The sequence below is a fragment of the Heloderma suspectum genome, chromosome 14 (genome assembly GCF_057233095.1).
Source record: "Heloderma suspectum isolate Gila_16-S chromosome 14, 16-S_ref, whole genome shotgun sequence".
Taxonomy (NCBI): Eukaryota; Metazoa; Chordata; class Lepidosauria; order Squamata; family Helodermatidae; genus Heloderma; species Heloderma suspectum.
The window spans coordinates 13,420,181-13,442,154 of NC_139471.1; the positions used below are offsets into that span (position 1 = coordinate 13,420,181).

General features: G+C 48.2%; 1 protein-coding gene across 1 annotated transcript in view; it reads left to right on the top strand.

Moving 5' to 3' along the window:
• The window catches only part of NIBAN2 (niban apoptosis regulator 2), a 109,739-nt gene that overhangs the window by 77,829 nt on the left and 9,936 nt on the right, over window positions 1–21,974 (top strand). Inside the window, exons 5-10 of the mRNA XM_084821412.1 lie at window positions 2,405–2,572; window positions 11,958–12,073; window positions 14,143–14,247; window positions 17,161–17,323; window positions 19,423–19,610; window positions 21,171–21,326. Coding sequence (XP_084677538.1) covers window positions 2,405–2,572; window positions 11,958–12,073; window positions 14,143–14,247; window positions 17,161–17,323; window positions 19,423–19,610; window positions 21,171–21,326 — 896 coding nt within the window. The remainder of the gene's footprint in view (window positions 1–2,404; window positions 2,573–11,957; window positions 12,074–14,142; window positions 14,248–17,160; window positions 17,324–19,422; window positions 19,611–21,170; window positions 21,327–21,974) is intronic.

Genomic DNA, 21,974 nt, shown 5'->3' on the forward strand with positions numbered 1-21,974 from the left:
TGCATTCTCTAGCTGTAATCCTTAAAATGACTATGCAAAGTAGATTGGTTTATTTATTTATGTATTTATTTCATTTTTATACTGCCCAAGAGCTGAAACTTATTAGCCTTATTAAGATTAGCCTTCAAGATTTGAACTGGGGACTTTGTGGTTTGCAGCTTTTTCTGTTATGGCGCAGTTCTTTGCCCCTCTACTTGGGAGTAAGTCCTGTTGAGTTTTGTGATGTTTCCTCCCAGATAAATGGCTGTAATCATGATACTACACCATCTCTCAACACCAATTGATTCCTAAGACACTTCACAGCACAATAAACATTTTAAAAAAATACGAAATCAGAATAAAGGCACCAATGCTATTAGTGAGTGAGGGAATGGAATGGAATGGAATGGAATTGTTTCCAGACCGTCTTTCAGGGTGCATTGCCCTCACATGGTGGCTTACAATATTATAAAACATGAACATAACGATTAAACACGCACGCATGCAACACACAGCAGCAGCAACAAAAAATTTTCAAGCACCAAATGCAGTCTGGGATAAATGTGTCTTCAGGTTTGTTTGTTTGTTTTTAAAAGCCAGCAGTGATGAGGCCATACATTTCTCCCTGGGGAGGGAGTTCCATAGGTGTGGGGCCACCACCAAGAAAGCTCTATTCTGTTTACCCACCAGCCTAATGCCTCTTGCTAGTGGGTCAGAGAGCAAGAGCCTCTGACACTGATCGTAATGCTTGGGCGGGCTCATACAGGTGTAGGTGGTCTTTCAGATAACGTGGGACAGGTTGATGTTGGGTTAATATTGCCAAAGTCTACTTCTGCTTAAGGATCTGGATGCTTTTACAGAGAACTAGAAAGGTATGCCCCTCTCCCTCTTTCTTGTTGCAAAAATGAGGGGGGAAATGAATCATTCACATTCCCCTGCCCCCTATTACTGTGCCAAAACATCTACATTAGCTGGAACAATTTGGATTAAATCTAGGAATTATTCAGTGGACAAAAGGATATTAAGATGGCTAGTCTGATCTGGTTGAATTAGGAGCAGGATAAGATGATCAACAGGGAGGATTAATTGTATTAGAATTTAAATAATAGTTAAGTTAATGACTGTATCATGAATAATGTCATTTTTGTATATTTTACTTAATTCTATTTTTGTTTATTTAATTATGCGCGCGCGCACACACACACACGCACACACACACACACGCACACACACACACATATTAAGGGGGATATTCTTACCCCAGGGTTGAGGATCCTGTGGCTATCCAAATTTTTGATTACAGTTCCCATCATCCCTGGCCATTGGCCAGGCTAGCTGGGGCTGATCGGCACTGGAGTCCAACAAGTGGAAAGTCACAATTTCCCTCACCCAAGGCTCTTGGTTAAAAGGCAGTGTTTTCCTAAATCTCTGCTTAGCTCTGGAAACTTTTTATTTTCTGATTTTAAAACTGAGGGCATACTTGAGCCTTGCACCCAGAAAGGTTTACACTATGTAAATACTGCCAGCGTTTGGAGGAGCCTGTTCTTTCTGTGTTGTATATGAGTCACTGATCTGAGCTGCGTCTCCTAACTAGGCAGTGAACCCAGAACAACTCATGCAGATGCATGGCAGGTAAGCTCCCCGAGGGTGCGTGGTTCTTGCCACCTCTCTGCATTCACAGTGATCTTGAATGATCTAGCCATGCCTGACATGAAGTGTGTAGTAGGGTTGCTCAGCCTGTGAGGACTCTGTCTCTGCGCCGTCCTCCAGATTGTGAACAGTGACATGCAGAGATGTGATGGGCAGCCTTCTCTGAGGCTAAGATAATCCTGCTGCACCCCTGTGATGGCACAGAGGTGTGGCCAATTTGCCCATATTGGAAGGAGGCAAGCCGAGAGTGCTAAATCATGCAGAGCAGCAACAGGAAGACTCCTATTTGGCTGGATCCTTTTGTGTTCTCCTTGGGACTTCTGCATGTGTGCTTGTGTGTGTTTTCCAGGCTGGAATAAATTGCATGATTTGATCCAAGCTTTGAAAATGGGGCGCTGTGCCATTGTGGGTCGGCTTCATTTTTCTTCATAATCCCATCTCAAATAAGCTCCATCAGTCCCAGGGACTGGGCCTTTTCAGTGGTGGCCCCACACTTTTAGAGCTCCCTTCCTAGGGAAATACGTATAGCCCCACCATTGCTGATCGCTAAGGGACCATTAAAAGATGTCTGCATTCCAGCTTGTATTTGATTAATTTTAATGTGCTGTGCTTGATTTGTTTTTGTTTTTAATTGCTGCTGCTTATAAACTAGTGGATTTGATGATGTGTGTCCATGATTCTTGTAAGCCGCCTTGTGATGGCAGTGTGTCCTGAAAGGTGAGTTAGAAATGTGAAATTACATAAATATATCTCCCTCTCCCTTTCATTGTTTCAGGTCCCGCACCCAAATCAGGCAATGCCCCCATCTTGAAATGCCCTACCCAGTTCCCCCTCATCCTCTGGCACCCTTACGCCCGACACTACTACTTCTGCTTGATGACCGGCAAGGAGCAGGAGAAGTGGAGAGCTGTCTTCCAGGATTGTGTGCGCCATTGCAACAACGGTAGGCTTGGCGGTCTCTGTCTCTCTCTCTGTGTGTCTCTCTCTCTGTGTGTCTGTCTCTCTCTGTGTCCCTGTCTTGCTCTGTGTTGCTGTCTCTCTGTGTCTCTCCCTGTCCCTCTGTGTGTGTCTTTGTGTCTCTCTGTGTCCCTGTCTCTCTCTGTGACCCTGTCTCTCTCTGTGTCCCTGTCTCTCTCTGTGTCTTTGTGTCTCTGTTTTCTTTGTCTCTCCCTCTCTGTGTCTTTGTGTCTCTCTGTGTCCCTGTCTCTCTCTGGGTCCCTGTCTCTCGCTCTCTGTCATTGTCTCTCTGTTTCTCTGTGTGTGTGTGTGTCTTTGTGTCTCTGTTTCTCTGTGTGTGTGTTTGTGTCTTCGTGTCTCTGTCTCTGTCTGTCTCTCTGTGTCTGTCTGTCTGTCTGTCTCTCTCTCTCTCGGATGTGGCCCCCCTGCTTGCTCTTCTTCACCAGCTTCCTCCTGGTTCAAGGTAGGTAGTTGTGTGGGTGTAATTAACCACCTCCAGTGTCACACTCAGATTTCTGGGACTTCCCCCGTATACTTGCAAATCTAAAATATACACAAACAGGAACTTGCTTTCTATTTTAAATTTAAACAAAACCTGAAGTCCTCCAGATTCTGTATTCTTCATTCAGTCCCAGACCCCATGCTTCTGCTGTACGGTAGACAAATGCTCCTTTACGCCTCCTGTTTTGTTACATTTTTATCCTGCCCTTCCTCCTAGGGTGACATCTGTCCCCCTCCAATCCACACAACAACCTTGAGAGGTATGCTAGTGAGAGTGAGTGTGTGAGAGACTGATCCAAAATTACCTAGCAAACTTGATAGCTTAGTGGAGATTTGAGCTTGGGACTCCTCGATCTAATTGTTGTTGTTGTTGTTGTTGTTGTTGTTCAGTCGTGTCCGACTCTTCGTGACCCCATGGACCACAGCACGCCAGGCCTTCCTGTCCTGCGCTCTCTCCCGGAGCGTGCTCAAGTTCATATTCATTGCATCGGTGATGCTATCTAGCCATCTCATCCTCTGCCGTCCCCTTCTCCTTTTGCCTTCAGTCTTTCCCAGCATCAGGGTCTTTTCCAAAGAGTTTTCTCTTCACATCCTCAATCTAATACCAACACCCAAACCCAGGCTTACACAATCTGGTGCCTTCCAGACTCTCTGTTGGCCTCTGACCAGCTTCAGAGAGAAGCTGGGGGGAGAGAATGAATGGCAGCTGGAACAATTTACAGTGTGGAGTTTTTCCATGGATGAGTCTCCTTCCAACACATGCCTGACTGCTTGGACAAAAGGGATGCTTCTGAAGAGAGCAGGAGGGGTCCAAAGTTACCAACTGGGCATGCAGTGTCTTGCAATCATGCTCTGTTTTTTGTTTATCATTATGATGTATTTATTATTATTAGCAGTCAGTGGAGCTTGGAGGCTCCAATGTCAGCGGGGTGGTGAATCCACGCCGGGTTTCAGTCAGAACTCTAAAGGTGCTATCCAAGGTGCGGGATTAAGATTGGCTCCTTTACACGTGGGTTTTTCCAGGTTTTTTTTTTCTTCTCTTCTATATGTTCTAGTGCACAACCACTAGGTGGCACTGTGGAATAGTGGAATGATGCAATTACACTAGGTTTCTAGAATGCCATTCAGAAATAATACTAGACTTTCCTCATTGGGTAAAAATTGCAGTAATGGTTGCAAAGCAGAGGAGAGGCCCTGGAGGATGATGGTGTCATGTAAAAGGCCTGCAAACTACTGTGAGTGAGGAAGCATGATCACACAATAAAAGCCTCATGTAGAACGGCTCAGGGAGGGAGGGAGGGAGGTGTAGTGAATATTGAATTGGACTTGACCCATGGAGACCTGAGTTCAAATCCCCCTGCAGCCATTGAGCTCATGGGCTTTCCTTAGGCATATCTGTCTCTTGCTCTTGCCTAGCCTACCTCCACAGGGTGGCTGTGATACAAGCCTCATATGGGTGCCACCCTGAACTACTTAGAGAAGGGGTAAACATGTGACAAATTACTACTTAACATAATGTGTTTTTCAGTGTTGTTTTTCAGAACATCTAATGCATCACCTTCCTCTGTGGCAACCTGCCCTGCCTCCCCCCACACACACACACACACTGCTCTTGTGTGGGCACAGAATCAAATACTGATTTATTTAAATTCTGAGAATCTACCTGCGCTGTGAGCCTCTCTCTTCCCCTGGGACAGGGTTATTCCTTCCCTGGTGTCCCCTTACAGGAGAGTCTGGCAAGCTGCTCAAAGCTCAAGGCTCTCCTAGCAACGTCCGTCTCTCCTTTCGCTGTTTCCCGTTTCGAAATGGCAACCTGTCGTACCCCCCACACACATCCTGAGCAGGCCCTTAACGTGTTCTGGCAGGGTCGAAACACACACACACACACACCGTGCACACCTCTCTGCAGGCTGGGAAGTTTGCCCAGCCCAGGGTGAGGCCCTGTTGGCAGAGGGTGGCATTTTGTACGCGGTCATCCCCACCCATCTCGCTCTATCCCTTGGCTTGGCAGGTTTCCTGCTCTGGGGCCCGTGTGGAATGCTCTGTGCGGGTGGGATAGCCTTAACGCGGCTCCGTGAGTGAAAGGCCATCCGTCACCCCCACTCCCTCCCTTGGGGAGAAACTCCCTCTGACATTCCCGAGTTGGGCAGAGCCCTTGGCCCTGCTCACAATAGCCACCCTGTCTCCCTCTCTCGTTTTGAGCTGGAGCATTTGGGAGTTCGCGCTCGGCTGCAGAGTGCATATGGATTTATGGTATTGCCATCAAGGTTCGTTTTCTTGTGCCGCGGCCATCTTCCTATATGAAGCAGTGGTTTGGCTGGCTGTTGAAGAACTGACCAGATGAGGCAAAGTCAAATGGAGCAGGAGGGGAAGGGCAGTTGAGAACCCCGTGACTGGGTTTCCGTCTTTTATTTCTTCCTTTACAAATGTATACCCTGTTCTTCAAAAAGAATTCTCCTCTTCCCCCGTCCCCCAGGGGTTTCCAAACATCAATTTAAAATAGGATCCATTAAAAAAAAAACAACAACAACCAAGACACACACCATGACAGCAACATTTAAACCTACATAATAAATTAATTTAAAGCCAGTAGCAAAATGGCTACAGTGGTATTCGTCGCCTACCATGAATGGTTCTGAAGGGGAGAGATCTGGATGACTTTCCTGGGTGGCTGATAAAGAGGGAGAGTTTATCGATAAGCACCACTCCCCAAGTGGGAAGGGGGCAGAAATTTGGTACAGGACAGAGCTGCTTCATTTATTTTATTTCCTTCTGATGCTTGAGATCAAACTCCCCCACAACCTGGCATCCTCCAGTTGTGTTGGACTACAGCTCTGATCAGCCACAGCCAATGGACACAGATCATGGGAATTGTGGTCCAAAGCATCTGCTGGACATTAGGTTAGATTGTGTCTTTCCATGGAGCTTTGTGTATATGCGTGCATGTGTACACATGAGGAGACACGTGTGTTACTCTCGCAACAATCTTGCAGGGCAGGTTAGGCTGAGAGGTTATATTTATTCTTTCTTTGTTTATTTACTTACTGTTATAATTGATTCACCTAGTGGGCTTTGTGGCATGTGGAGATTCGAACCCAGATCCCCCTGGTTAAACACTGACCACTGTGTTGTGCTGTACTGCTCTCAAGTATGGGGTTGATTGGCTCTGGTGTCCTAATCTTGGGTTAGCATCTTTATTGTGGCTTGTGGGGTCAGCTGGAAGATGCCAAGAGCCTTGAAGAGTCTTGTCTTCGCTTAGCCAAGTGGGCGGGGGAGGAGGAGGAGGAAGAAGAAGAAGATAAAGACAAGTGAAGTCAAAGGTATTGCAGTTGGACTGCAGGAGTGCCTACAGTTTTTAGCCTTACCTTCTGTAGCCATAAGGACTAGAATCTTAATGCAGTTTCCTTCTCTCTCTCTCTCTCTCTCTCCCTCTCTCTCTCTCTCTCTCTCCGCTCTTTCTCTTTTTACATGGAAATTGCCAAACACTGCCCTTTGCTATGGTTCATTTGTGAGATGCAAATAGCTCTTTATCCAAGCTGAAGTGGCAGGTTTAGAACCAGTGGGTGGAATTTGCGAGGAAGCAGATTCCGGCTAAACATTAGGAAGGATGTCTTGATGGGAAGAGCTGTTTGACAGTGGGGCAGTCTGCCTCTGGAGCTGCTGGGTTCTACTTCACTGGAGGTACGCAGACAGCGGCTGGATAGCCATCTATCAGAGAGGCTGTAGCTTTGATTCTAGGTAGAATCGCCTCCTTTTCCCCTTCCAGCTCTACTCCCTGAGCGCATGATTGAAATATTGAGAGAGGCTCATTGAGTGAACCGTACTGCCTTGGCAGGCACATGGGATGTCATTTGTTGAAAATCTCCCTGCCTGCTGAATGCCAGGGAGTCAGGGGATATCATCCTCATGACTTTGTTGTGGGGGGGGGGTTGTGCACATGTAAGACCAGCAGTTTCCCGTTTATTTTGAACTTCTATCCCGCCTTTTCGTCTCTTTCGAAGCCCTCTTCATCAGCAGACCGGCTTTCATGCCAAAGACCTGCTTGAATAAGACCATCTTCGTCCACCAGTGGAAGAACAGCAGCGAGGGGGCCAAGCTAGCCTCCCTCGGCAAAGAGTGCAGAGCCTGGGAGCCACCACGGAGGAGGCCCTCCTTTGCGTCACCACCAAACGTGCTGCCGATGGTGGTGGGTCTCCTTTATCTGTGGTCAGAGTGGTCCAGCCCCAGGCAGGACTGTGGCAGGGTGGCTGTGGAAGGTTGAACCTCCACGGGGCTTCAGAGGAGATGTTAGGGATCCAGCCACGGGGCTTGCCGTACGTGCCCCGCATGCGTTCTGCCACTGACGCGGGAAGGGGAAATGGTTGCACTGCCTTTGAAGCTGCTCCAGGCTCAGCTGACGCTGCCCTCGTTTGCCAAATGGTAGCATGACGTCCTGAGGCTCTTTCCTCCCTCCGCCTCCCACGGCGCATTCATGCCCTAAGGCCCACCCATGGGTAGGTGGCGGCACTGGATTTGGAGGGGGCAGTGGGGGGAAGGAAACGAAGCCTTTGGATTTCACGCACACACACGGCTTGGCCACAACATCTGGCACTTCAGCATCCTTCTGGCGGGAGAGACGGTCTTCGTAACCCTGAGTGTCACGGTCACATCCTGCATACCTCCTTCACTCTCCCTGAAGACAAGAAAAATGCACTTTCTGATTCCGGCATCTCCCGTTTTACCCAGTGGGAGAACACTGCCCCTCTCCAGCACACCTCTTTTGTGAATGCTTTCCAGTAGCCAGTTTCTCCCTCCCACCCCCTACCCCTTACAGAGAAGCCAAAGGCATGCCGAGACCAATGTCGCAAAGAGAAAGAGTTCTTTGCCCACCCCCACCTCCCTTTTCCTCCGGTGCTCTGTGACGGCTGGCTGCCAGTTAGAGTCATTAAAATGATATGGGAAAGGGTGGCTCTAATTCCACCCCCCGCTTCTCCCAAAGGAGAGTGGGTTACACCACTGTGGTAGATTTTGCCAGTGCAACCTTGGCCTTTCCCCTGTGAGATCCGGCCATCTCCTGGCCTCGCTCCCCACCCACAAAGCGGCCTGGTCTCTTCCAAGCAGGGGTCGGAAAAAGAAGGGACCGGGCAAAAGTAAGCCCACCCCTCCCCAACCCCTTCCTATGAATCACTCGGAAGGCATCTCAGCCACAGCACAGAAGGCACCCCTTCCACCCCACGGGGGTGCCTCTCTCTTTTTGGTTTTGTCAGTTTTTTGGAAATCATGTGCTGCCTGTGATTCATCCTCCCGTCATCCTATTTTTCATCACTTTCTCTCCTCCCCCCTCCCCATAACGCTGCCAGAATGTGGCAATTTCCTTTCTGAGACTTCACTTCCGCCAGCTTGGGCCTCCAGACATAAATCTTCCTTTGTGGATTTAACCCTGATTTCCTGAGCCGCCTTGCATTTTTCTCCCCCCGCCACCCCCACTCCCTGTCCCTTGCAAGCTGGTATGGCTCCTGTTGTAAATTGACCGTGATCTTTTAATGGTTGCGAACTTACTTGGGGACCAGAAGGATACATTCTGCTGCGGTGCAGGGCTGCAACCCTTCCGGACCGCCTCTGTGCAAGTGGACTTGCTCTCTCCCTAGACCATGCTGGGTGCTGGAGAGCCACTGCAGGGCAGCGGAAGGTGCTTTAGAGCACACGTAGGGCTCCAGGTGACTTCACGCAAGCGAGCCAAGCTGCATGCCCTGGGTGAAAGCAAATCCTTCCAGCCTCTCTACCCTGTCTGGAAGGAACCTGACCCCAAATAGTCCTGTGGCTGAAACTAGACTCCTCTGAGCCTACCCAGAAACCTCTAGTGGGATGACTTTTTGTGCCAGTCAGTACCCTACTCTCCTCACCCTCGCCTTTTAGACCATGGACTCAACTTTAACCCCAATTTTCTAAGTGGGATTCACGTCATCTTCTTCTTATACATATATGAAAGGAACTGTTTGTTTGTATGTCTGACATCTGATCGTTATGAGACTTTAGGATTTGTTCTTCCTCTGTCTGGGATGGTTTTAGGCATAGTGGCAATTTTATCCACCATCTTGAAACAAAATGGCGGCCGATCCGTGTTTTTACAGATTTACTGCTTCAATTACTTAGGGAGGTGGGGGGCTCTCCCACACTGGAGGCATTCAAAACGAGGCTGGACAGCCATCTGTCAGGGATGCTCTGACTTGGATTCCTGGGTTGAGCATGGGGTTGGACTTGATGGCCTTGTAGGCCCCTTCCAACCCTACTATTCTATGATTATATGAATACAGGTGATCCATTCCAACTAAACTTGACATGACGATTCAGCACTGCGGCGAGCAGATTTTAAGCATACCCATATGATTACTTGAGAGCCAGTGTGGTGTAGTGGCTAGAGTGTTGGACGAGGAGTCGGGAGATCCGGATTTGAGTCCCCACTCGGCCACGGAAGCTCACTGGGTGACTTTGGGCTGGTCACAGACTCTCCGCCCAACCCACCTTGCAGGGTTGTTGTTGTGAGGATAACATGGTGGAGGAGGATTGCCTAAGCAGCCTTGGGTTCCTTAAGGAGGAAAAAAGGTGGGATATCAATGTAATACATACATACATACATTACTTACAATAAAAAAGAGGATGTGTCACTGTCTGTCTGTCTCTCTGTCATCGCCATAGCTCCAAGACTATGAAAGCTAGACACCTGAAATGTGGCATATAAACTAAGGGGACCCGAGGAATGTGCACTTTGGGGTTATTTTGTTTTTAAAATGCTTTAATTTTAATTAATTTTAGTGTGTCTGTGTGGTTGAAGCCTGCAGTTAGATTTTCAGCCGCCAGGGGAGACTTCACCAGCACATAGCTTTGCACTGCATACAGTTTGAAGCCATGACAGATTAGTACATCAAGGGACACATTTATACTTCTGAACCTCCCCCTGCTGTGGGGAAGTTCAGACCCCTCAGGGCAGGGGCTGTGCCTAGGGGTGTCAGTGAGCTTCACTCAGATAGGGCAGGCACAATGTGTCCTACTCTGACAGCTATGTAAGTTTGCTTGAAGGCTTCAGTATATCAGCGTAAAGGCTATTCCCACCTGTGCGAAGCCGGGTCCATCTGCTGGTTTCCCATATGCGCTGCTCTTTTTGCTTCTTTCTCTCTTTTAATCCCCTTCTTCTCCCTATTTTTCTCAATATCCCATTTTTCAGGTTTTACCCTCTCGAGAGCCAGCATAGTGTAAGTAAGAGTATAAAGCAAAGGTGCCCCCCAGATGTTTTGGGCTACAACTAGGGACGTATGGATTGTGTGAAATTCATTCCATCTGTGTTTTGCGGATTGTCAGGCGCCTTTTGTTCTGCCGTCCAGCCATCAAAGGAATTGGATTCCCCCCCCCCCCGAATGTGTGCAGATTTACATTTATGCATGTGCAGAAATGTGCACATTCACCCGAATGCACATTTTCATGCTTTAGCCTATGGGGGAAATGCACATTTCTGGTCAGTTTCTTTTTTTTAAATTTTGTGTATTTTTCTACAACAAAATTTCTGCAAAATTCGAGAAAGTTAGAAAATTGGTCCACAAGTCTGTGGAATCTGCCCAATAGGGGGAAAGCCGGTCCGCTGCAGAATCCATAGGCTGGATTCATGAAAATCTGAACTCATTTGGTTCCATTGTGGATTTCTCTGACACTCCTGGCTACAACTCCGATAAGTCCCAGCCAGTATGGCCAATGGTCAGGGATTCAGGGAATTATAGTCCAAAACATTTGGAGGGCACCACATTGCCTGGTATAGAGGTTAGAGTAGGCCTGGGGAGACCTGGGTTCAAATCCCTACTCGCCTCTGAAGCTCCAGTCGCTATCTCTCAGCCTGACTACCTCACAGGGTTCTTATGAAGATAATGTGGAAGAGGAGGGAATCAGGGATGCCACACTGAGCTCCTTGGAGGAAAAGCCAGTTATACATTCAATAAATACACTTTCTCTTCTTCTTTTTAAATGACTTTTTAAAAAGACAAAATAAAATGGTAGTTTAGGGCCCTGGTCTGACCCACCTTAGGTTGGAGGTTCCATCATACTTTTGGTCTTCATTGGGGACCCAGTTTTCCCAGTCCAACTTGGTAGGTGAGGATTTCAGGGACTGCCTCACTCTCCTGTCTAGGTGCTACTACCTTCCCCCATTGCTATAGTGCTGCATTTTCACGGTAGTGCCGTGGAGAGAAATGTGTGCAGGAAAGCTGTACCTCTTTTCAGTCTGGAAAAGTGGAAAACGCCTTCTCCCTTACCAACCTGCCTGGTCACTGAGTGCATCAGAGGGCATGCTCCTGCTGGTTCCACATGGACCTATGGCTCGATTGGAGTCCATCCAGAGAAGAGCCTTCAGTGTGGTGGCCCCCTTCCTGTGGAACTCCCTGCCTCTGGAGGTCAGGCAGGCACCACCACTGTGTCATTTTCGGCTCCTTCTGAAAACTGCACTATTCCAGGAAGCCTTCCTTGTTTGACCAGCCACAGTTTTTATTGGCACTCCATTCTTAAAAACAATAATTTTAAAATTGTGTTCTGTTCTTTTTATCTTTTTATTCTTCTGTCTCTTCTTGTTCACTGCTCTGGAATCTCTTTAGATGAGGAGCAGTATACAAACGTTGCAAATAAATAAATGAAATCATAGGGCTTTCTTGGTGAAAGAACTGGTTTAATGTTTGTCCCAGAGATGGGTAGCTCTCCCGATGTTTTGGCCTACAACTCCCATCAGCCACAGCCAGCATAGCTAAAGGTGAGGGATGATGGGAATTGGAGGCCAAAACAGGGTTCTAATCTCCCTTTCATTCCCACCCTCCTAAAATAAATGAACTGACTTGCCGATCTTTTTCCCCTCACAGGAATCTCAGAGGACTCCAAAGTGGAGGCACCTGCATTCACTGATGCCGTCCGGATGTACCGCCAGTCGAAGGAGCAGTATGGCACCTGGGACATGCTTTGTGGCAACGAAGGCCAGGTGAGTCTTGGAGAGGATCAGCATCTTAGCCACACAACCCCGAGGGATGCCAGCTGGGGGAAGGTGGGAGGAGCCAATGCCACAAACGAATAGTGCAGTCACTGAACGGAATAATTCTTACATCGGTTTAATTGTATGAGCTCGTTGATTGGACAAACCTGCACAAGAATGGACACCGTGATGCTGACTTGGGGAGTGTCTGCTTCGTTTGCCTTTGACAATGCAGGGTGCATCGTGGCCGGTCACATCTTCCACCTGGAGCTGTCTGGAAGTTTTGGACTACAGTTTCCATCAGCCCCAGGAAGCATGACCAATGGCTGGGGATTATGCATTCACCAAGTTGTGGGAGGGGAGCAGCAGACTTGGTCCCACTTGGAAGCATCTGGCTGTTGACAGCACACTGGACTAGATTGACACTTTTGTTCTAGAAAACCTGACTATTGCCCAAGCCTTTCCTGTTTGCAAGGGGTGGCAGTGAGCCTTTCTACATGAGGCCTTTATTGTGTGCTTGCAATTACTCACTTGTGGTAGTTTGTGGGGCCTTTGTGGATTTATTGTCCTCTACCAGCCTCTCCCGTGCTTTTAAACTGTCATCACGTCTTTTTCCCTTAACAGGGAATGTGTGGTATTATTTTCTTCATGGCCTCTATAGAGCCGTAGGAATCCTGTGTAATTGTGGAATTCCACTGTACCACAGTGCCACCTAGTGTTGTAAAATGGAACCTATAAAAAGCCAGGGAAAGAAAAACCCTGGGGAAAAAATGTGTAAAGGAGCAGATCTTACTCTTGTAAAGTAGTGCTGTGCCGAACGTTGCTCCCACATTTTTTTCTACCATTCTCATTCAATTTGATAGAAGAGAAATTACTTCTGAAAAGAAAGTCAGTCGTGAAGAAATTTTGGAGAAATTCTCATGGGTTGAGTTTGGGTTTCTTGGGTTACCTTACTTGGGAGATAACTGAGGAGTGAGTGCAAATGTCCAGTATTTATTTATTTATTTGTTTATTTTATTACATTTATATCCCACCTTTTCCCCCTCCATAAGGATCCTAAGGCAGCGTACATAATCCTCCTCCTCTCATTTTATCCTCACAACAACGACCCTGTGAGGTAGGTTGGGCTGAGAGTCTGTGACTGGCCCAAAGTCACCCAGTGAGCTTCCATGGCCGAGTGGGGACTTGACTCCCGACTCCCAGTCCAACACTCTCACCACTATACCACACTGGCTCTCTCAGTTTTTCAGTGTACAATTATCTCTCTGGCTGCCTGTAGCCTCCTTAGCTTCCAGCACTTCAATTAAACCCTGTTTAAGGCACCATGAGGTCATTCCTCCCATAGGGCTTTTTCAGACCAGGACGTGCATGCAGCCTGGGAGGCTTGCTGTGATTAGGTAAGCTCAAAAACACCACAAAGATAAAACCTCCTGAATGAGGCAGAACAATGGAAGCCTCTTTCATGGAGGGAGAAAAAATCAGGATATTGGAGGATAGATTTTGACAGCGCACTAACTCCACCTCATCCCTGGAGCCAGACACCACACTGCCCCCACCTGGATCATGGTGGATGCAACTGGGGGCCAGCCTGCTGAGACAGTTGATGCTATTGCAGCACAAAAACCCACAAAACCCTTACCAAAAAAGAAAGAAGCTGTGCTACGAGCCCTGCCAATGGGGAGCCCCAACTGGGAGAAACTGTGGAGAATTTCTCCTCCCCCTGGAGAAATTAGGTGAAATTGTCTCCCAAATGTGTCTGCCACATGTAAGGTGGAGAATTTCAAGAGGCCATTTGCACACAGCTCTGTTGTAAAGAAACGGGAAGCAGAAGCCTCGGTAAAGGTTAAAAAGCTTCATGTAGAAAAACCCTGTGTCCATCTGCTTCATGTGATGCACTTTGTCCTGGGGCAAATTGGCTCTCTCAAGCTTTGGGCCTTTTGTGAATGAGAAGATTGGGGGTGGGGGTGATGGGGGGATTTGAAGGGGAGCAGCAAAGAACAAAGAGAAGAGAAGATCCTGCGAAACAATATACAGTTTTGGAGGTTGCTGGTCACTGAAGGCTTCTTTCACCCATCCAGGTCTTGAGCAATTTGGTGATGGAGGAGATTCTTCCTGAGCTGAAGAACATGATTGGACCCCGGCTGAAGGGCAAAGCCCAGGAGAGGCACCGGGTGTGGATCCAGGTGAGCGCGTGCTGAGTGCGTGCCAAAGCTAGCAGTGTGTAATAAACTGATGGAACTCACTTCCACAAGATGTTCCAGTGCAGAATGCCCCTGTTCAAGATTCCAGCCACTCTGTTCCATTCTCTTCCTCCCCTTGCCCTCTGTTTTCTGTTACACACACACACACACACACACACTCATTCTCTTCACCCTTCCTTAGGGTTTTTTTCCCTAAAGGTTTTTTTTTTCTTTTTTTAACTTCTGCCAACCGTGGGGTTCCCCCCAAGCCTGCCGGTGGCTGTCCTGCTATGGCTAAATCAGACTTGGCATTAGAGCAAATTACAGGGCGAGGCAAGAAAGTAGGCAAATGGTCAAGCACAAAGCTTTCAGTCCAGTGTGGGATCAAGCTAAGGCAGGAGTGGGTAAGAAAGAAGCAAAGGTCGAAGCACAGTTAAGCAGTCAGACGCAATGCACAGTCGAAGAAGAAGAGTCGAGCAGGAGTCCGAGGGTCAGTAGCGCAGAGGTTCAGTCACAAGGCAAGGTCAGGAAAACAAGGTACGAAGCACTGGAGCTGGTAGAATTTAGTTGTTCCAGCAATGAACACTTATGTAGCCAGAGCTCCTGGGCCCCACCCAGGGCTCAGCTGCAACGCGTTACAGGCCCTCTGGCAAAAGTCCTACTCAGGAGGAAGGCCTTGCTCCTGACGAGTCTTCCTTTGTAATTGAGCACTTCTTCTCAAAGCAGCCCTACCGGCCTGCCTTTTGAAGTGACAACACTCTCAGAGGCGCAACTCCCCTCCTCCTTCTGCAGGGATGGACTAGCAGTGATTTCCCTGAGGGCCCAGGTTCCCCCAGATCTCCCGACATGGGCAACGTCTTGGCGTTATCTGCCTCTGGGAGCTGTAGCTTATCCTCAGTTCCCTCCAGTGGGGCATGAAAATGCCTCTCTCTCGTGTGTGTGTGTGGGGTGGGTTGCCTCCTGAACATTGGAAATAGAGGGAATAATGGCTATATGGAACCGGGGACCTTCTCTGTGCAGTCCACGAAGGTGCTACGCTCCTCTGCATACCCACTCCCTCAAACACTGGGTCCAGGGAGCTCTGCATGTAGTTCTTCCCACAGTGCCCTGAGAACCATTTCATATTTAAGTGGCTAGTCCTTTTGGCGTGCGAACCTGGGCTGCCCGTAGGAGAAATCTCAGGAGGGACTGGTGATCCTCAAATTGCCGTAGGAAGAGTTGTTGGATAGATGGTGCAAAATAAGTCCATCTGGGTTTCCTCAACTAGCATAATCAACTCTAATATTCATATCTTGGCTTCAATTGGTATGGAGGTTTTTACTTCTTCCACGCAAAGTGTACACATCTCTCTCTCTCTCTTTCTCTCTCGGTTGTCTTGCTGGCTGGTTTTGCTCTGAGCCGCACCCTCCTTAATCCTATTTCACCTTGAAGGCCTGACGGAACAAGCCTTCCTGTTTTTCTGTTTTGTTCTTTTAACTCCAGCCTCATTCCAGTGCAAATAATCTTCCTTTTCTCTCTGTCACTCCCCCAACTCCCAAAGAATACTTTCTGCCCCCTGCCATACCAGATTCCGCGGTGCCCATTGTGTAGGATGGAACCCAGTTTCTTTGGGGCCTGCCCTTCTCCAGACTATGTTTAGTAAATACACTTTTAGCTCACCGTAAGAGAATTCTGGCCCTGAATGTCAGACTTTGGGTGGGAAGGAAATATATATATATATATAGAGAGAGAGAGACAGAGAGAGAGAGAGAGAGAGAGAGAAAACCCAACATAAATATTTCCACGTGAGCCATTTTTAAAAATAACTGGGCAGAAACCACCTTTTAAAACAACTTTTCCATTCCCAGCATCTACTTCTCAGCCTGACTTGGAATTAGAACACTCCCTCTAGTGTACCAATGTCTCACCTTGTCGAAAGTGCCCTGTCTTCCTCTTCCTTCCCCTCAGTTTCTTTCCTTGCATCTCTGCCATGCCCACCCCACAAATTTCTGGTTACTTTCAGATGATATGCCAGGGTTTGGGTATGCAGGCATGCCAAGAAGGTACAGAAATGGATAACTGGGCTGAGAATTCACCTTCCAGGAATTTCAATTTCACAAAAGAAAATCAAGCTTCTAGCCCTTATGAATGTCTGTGTAGACATTCTTGAAGTGTGTGGGCAGTGGCAGCTAAAGAGGGCAACAGAGCAGCTGCGTAAAACTTGTAGTGGTTTGGGGACTGGGGTTTGAAGCCCCCGCTGTTGTGCCCTGCTTTTCCTCATGATGTCCGTGCAAGGGTAGGCGAACTGGTCCCCTCCAGATGTTTTGGGCTGCAACTCCCACGATTCCTGACTACAGCCCATACTAGTTGGGGCTGATGGGAGTTGTAGTCCAAATCATTTGGAGGGAACACGTTTCCTACCTGTCCCCTACCAGGATAAATCATGCAAACTATAGGAATTCGCATGACCTAATTTGTTTTGCCTGCAGAATTCAGCTCTCCTTTTGACTGCAGAATTTGAGTTGTGTGGCCGCAAAATATTAACTTTCAGAGGTGACTGGGGTGTGTGTGAACACACAGCTTAAAATGAGTTGTTATAATTCCCCCACATGCACACGTTCTGTCTTGAGCTGCAGAGTGGATCTATTTTTTTGGTTGTTTGCTACAGCCTTGGTACGCAACCTTTTAAGGCAGGGGTTGGCAACCTGATGCCCTCCTGATGTTTTGAACTACAGCTCCCATAAGCCCCAGCCAGCATGGCCAGTGGTCAGCAATGATGGGAGATGTAGTCCAAAACATCCAGAAGGCACCAGGTTGCCTACCTTCAAGGATTAAAATCCCTGTCTGGATGGGTGACCCCGTGGATCTCAAGACTGCTCACGAAGCCGCCCTCTCTCTCCCCTTCCCTATCCTGCCTCCAAACCTTCCTTTTTCTAGGTCTCCGATGCTGTGTACAGGATGGTCTACGACCAGACAAAGGCCCATTATGATGCGGCGATGGCGAAATGTGAGCTTCAGAGTCCCCAGATGCGAAGCACCATCCGCACTGACATGGACCAAATCATCCAGTCCAAGGAGCACTTGGCCAGCAAAATCCGAGGTAGGGAAAGGCGAGCCACTTAGAGGGGGCTTCCAGATCCCCTTTTCCATCTTTGCTCAGTTGCCTGGCTTCATAAGAAGAGGCCTGAAGCTGGATCATAGAATCATAGAATAGTAGGGTTGGAAGGGGCCTACAAGACCATCGAGCCCAACCCCCTGCTCAATGTAGGAATCTAAGTCAGAGCATCCCTGTCCAGCCCCGTCTTGAATGCCTCCAGTGTGGGAAAGCCCACCATCTCCCTAGGGAATGGGTTCCATTGTCGTACTGCTCTTAACAGTCAGGAGGTTTTTCCTGATGTTCAGCCGGAATCTGGCTTCCTGTCACTTGAGCCCATTATTCCGTGTCCTGACTCTGGGATGACTGAGAAGAGATCCTGGCCTTCCTCTCTGTGACAACCTTTCAAGTCCTTGCAGAGGGCTACCCTATCTCCCCTCAGTCTTCCCTCCTCACGGCTAAACATGCCCTGTTCTTTCAGTCTCTCCTCATAGGGCTTTGTTCCCAGTCCGCTAATCATCTTTGTTGCCCTCCTCTGAACCCTCTCCAACGTGTCTGCATCCTTCTTAAAGTGTGGTGCCCAGAACTGGACACAGTACTCCAGATGAGGCCTAACCAGTGCTGAGTAGACAAAAGGCTGATCTGTTCCAGCCCTGTCTCTCACAGTGTCTGACCAGAACCCCGATGAGAAGCCCACAAGCAGGACATGAGTACAGTGGCACCCCTCCAGCTTGTGTTCCCCCACAACCAGTATTCGAAGGCGTACAGCCTCTGATATTGGAGGGAATATTTCGCTATAAATGTATCTAATCCCCTTTTAAAGCCATCCAAGTTGGTAGCCATCACATCTTTTGGTAGCACATTCCACAGTTTAACAGTGCACGGTGTGGAGAAGTATTTTCTCTTGTCTGTCCTGAATCTCCCAACATTCTTCTTTATTGGATGAGCCTGGGATCTAGTATGAGGAGAGGAGAAGAAAGGTTCTCTCTGTCCACTTCCTCCACACCATGCATACTTTTATATACCATGATCCCAGTCGTGGGCAACCTTGTATAGTCCAAAACATCTGGAGGGCAACTCCCTTCACCCCGAGTCTGCATGACCACTGGCCAGGCATAATGGGAGTTGTAGTCCAAAATATGTGGAGGGCCTACCTCAGTTTTTTTGCCTATCTCTGTTTTGTTTGTTTTTTTACTTTGTTTACCCACCTCTGGTTTTTTTAAATTTGTTTGCCGACCTCTGTTTTTTTAACTCTGTTTGCCTACCTCTGGGTTTGTTTTTTTTAACTTTGCTCACCTACCCCTGTTTTTTTAAACTTTGTTTTATTCAATTATTGCTCACAGTACAATGAGCTGATAGTCAACAAATAACAGTCAACTATTCAAACAAAATAAAAAGAAACTGTGTTCCCATTCTTATCTGAGTTACGTTAACAGTAGAATGTCCTTAGGGCACCCCTCATTTAAGCAGATCCTTCCAAAATGATTTTTCAGGTATCGGAGGCTTATAGACCACCGTCCCTTTGTTGACAAATGCAGCGAAGGGAAACCAGATCTCTATGAAGTGGTCGTGTTTGGCCACCCCTCTCAGAGACACTAACCCACCATGGCAGAGCCCTGAAAGTGTGATTTTCCAGCTATTGGTGAAGCAGTCCTGCATCGTGCAGCTGGAACCTGTTTTCCATTGTTGTACTATTTCTAGGCGCACCACCAGAAACAAAAACAGGACATCTTCACGATGTGGCAAATTCCCTCTCACATTATCCTTTAGCGATAGCAGTGTTAGGAGGGGATCTGGCGCAAGGATGCAACCAGCAAGACCTGAAATCACCCCAAATGCTCCAGACCAGAAGTGTTGAACCTGGGGACAGTCCCACCGCATATGGACCAGAGTCCCTTGCCTACCTCTGTTTCCCTGTTATGACTCACCTGTTTTCTAACCTAACATTGGGAAGTTTTGCCTTCCCCAAAGGGAGGGAGAGCAGAGTGAAGGGTCAACTGAGCTCTTAACATGTGGCGGTCCACCCGCATTCGGAGAGTGTTCAGATTGGGGGGGGGTAGAGACGGTGGGTATGGTCCCAACCTCCCTGTTGCTTCCTCGCCCAGCCTCCGTCTTCTCCAAAGCCGAGGTCTGTGTCCGGAACCACGTCCAGCCTTACATCTCATCCATCCTGGAGGCTCTGATGATCCCCACCAGCCAGGGTTTTGCCGAGGTGCGGGAGGTTTTCTTCAAAGAGGTCACCGACTTGAACATGAACATTGTCAACGAAGGGGGAACAGAGAAGCTGGGGGAGGTAAGACTGATGCTGGCGGTCCCAATGCAGAAAGAAAAGATGGCGATGGGGGATGGAAGAACAGGTGTTTCAGCGGGAGAGTCTTGAAGAACAGGTGTTGGGGATGGGGGATGAGGGATGGAAGAACAGATGGGGACAGGGCCCCAGTCCATCAGAGACTCTGTATCTGTGGGTCTGGGGAGGTTGAGGATGTCTCTCATTACTTACTAAGATGTCCCCTCTATGGCCATCCTAGGCATACATTTCTTGCCATCATTCTCCAGTGCCTCTCAAATAGACCGCCCTTAGTACAGATATGTGTCCTTTTTTCTGGCACTGATGCTTTTACCACTCTCCAGGTAGCAAAAATTGCCTTGGCAGCAAGGAAAATATGTGCCAAAGCCCAAACAGCCTAGTGGGGATGATTCTGTTGGATGTGTGAATTTATGTATATACAAATATATTACTGGACTGGACTGTTTTATTCTCCTTTTTTAATGTACACTGTAGTGGCCTATGGCTTTAAGCAATAAAGTATCTATCTATCTATCTATCTATCTATCTATCTATCTATCTATCTTTAGATGGGGACAGGGGATGGAAGAACAGGTATCTTGCAGGGAGGGTCCTGAAGAACAGGTGTTGGGGAAGGGGGACGAGGGATGGAAGAACAGGTGTTTTGGAGGGAGGGTCTTGCTAGATCAGTCGAAGGCTGCAGAGAGATGACCAAAACAAGACGGAAATGACGAAGAACCTCCCTGAAGTGTGCTGCTGCTCAGATACTTTGGATTACAACTCCCATCAGCCCCAGCCATCATCCTCAATGGTCAGGGATGATTGGTGTGGTGGTCCAAGCTATCTGGAGGATACCAGGTTGCCTATGTGATATAGACAACACTCATTTGTTTAGGAAGCTGCTTTTTACCCAATCAGACTTTTTGTCCAATGAGCCCAGGATTTGCACCTGTGACCAGTGGTGACTCGCAAGGGTCTCAGACAGAGGGAGGGTTTTTCCTGCCCCTGCTACCTGGTTTCTTTTAACTGGAAGTGCCAGGGACTGAGCCTGGAAACTTCTGCATGCAAAGCAGATGCTCTCTGTCACCCCTCCTAAACATAAAACCTATGTGTTGTGGGGGGTTTTGGTTGTGCCCAGTAATTCAGCGGTCATGGCTTAAAGTTTGTAGATGTTTAACATGTCACCAAAACGGCACCACCACAAAAAGGAGAATTGGTAGGCTGGGGGAAACCCCAAAGCTGGCAGAAGTACAAAAAGCTTGAGAGGAGGAGAGGATACAGAATAGCTCAAGGAGGGGCTGAGCATGCTGGGGCACAGAGTGCTGACTGCCTATTGGGGGAGAGGGAGCGGAATGGAGTATTCCAGAAGAGGGTAAGGCTGGCTGGAATGCTAAACAGGAATGCTCCACACTGAACATTTTGTGGCAGGACTTTTTGTCTTGGGAAGTTCCGGGCAGGTTTGTAGGGGAGGAAGGGGGTTAGTCTCTGTCCTTTGACGAGCAGGTTCTTCTTGCTGCCTCGGTTTCTAAACCTTGGCTTTCTTTCTCTTCTCCCCTGCCTTCCCAGTACATGGAGAAGCTTTCCCAACTGGCTTTCCACACTGTCAAGATGCAGTCCTGCTACGAGAAGATGGACCAGTTGAAGCTGGAAGGGCTGCAGCAGAGATTCGATGTGTCCAGTGCCTCGGTGTTCAAGCAGCGGGCCCAGATCCTGATGAGGCAGGTAGGAAGCATCATAAGAACAGCCTTTCTAGATCTCGCCAAAGGCCCCTCTCATCCAACGTTCTATTGCCAGCTCAAAAGGGCCTTTTTGTCCCCAGCATCGGACACGACTGAACGACTGAACAACAACAACAACATCATAAGGTCTGCTTGGACTAATGGCCATTGACTTGCCTAATCCCCCTTTTAAATCCCTCCAAGTTTGTACCCATCATCAATGCAACATGTGGCAATGAGTTCCATAGGTTATTATCATGATTTATAACCCGCCTTTCTACACAACATTCAAAGCGGGGGGGGCGTGTTACAGTCATAATTAAAACACACAAATAGTCATAAAAAACCACAACAGTAAAGACAACTCTTTCCCCTCAGCACTGATAACCTCAGTGAAAACACCGAACCTGAAAGGCAGCAACCCCATAAAGATCAAGCTCTGCAAATGCTCACTGAAATAAAAGCATCTAAATGCCCATCTAAAAGCGAGCCACGCTGGGGCTGTGCCCATCTAAAAGCGAGCCATGCTGGGGCTGTGCCGACCTCTCTCAGGCATTTGGCCCAAGTCTTGGGCCTTGTTTTGGGTACTTACATCGTATCTTTGATGGCAGCTGGTGGGAGTGGGGGATCTGGAAGAGGACCTCCAGAGAGG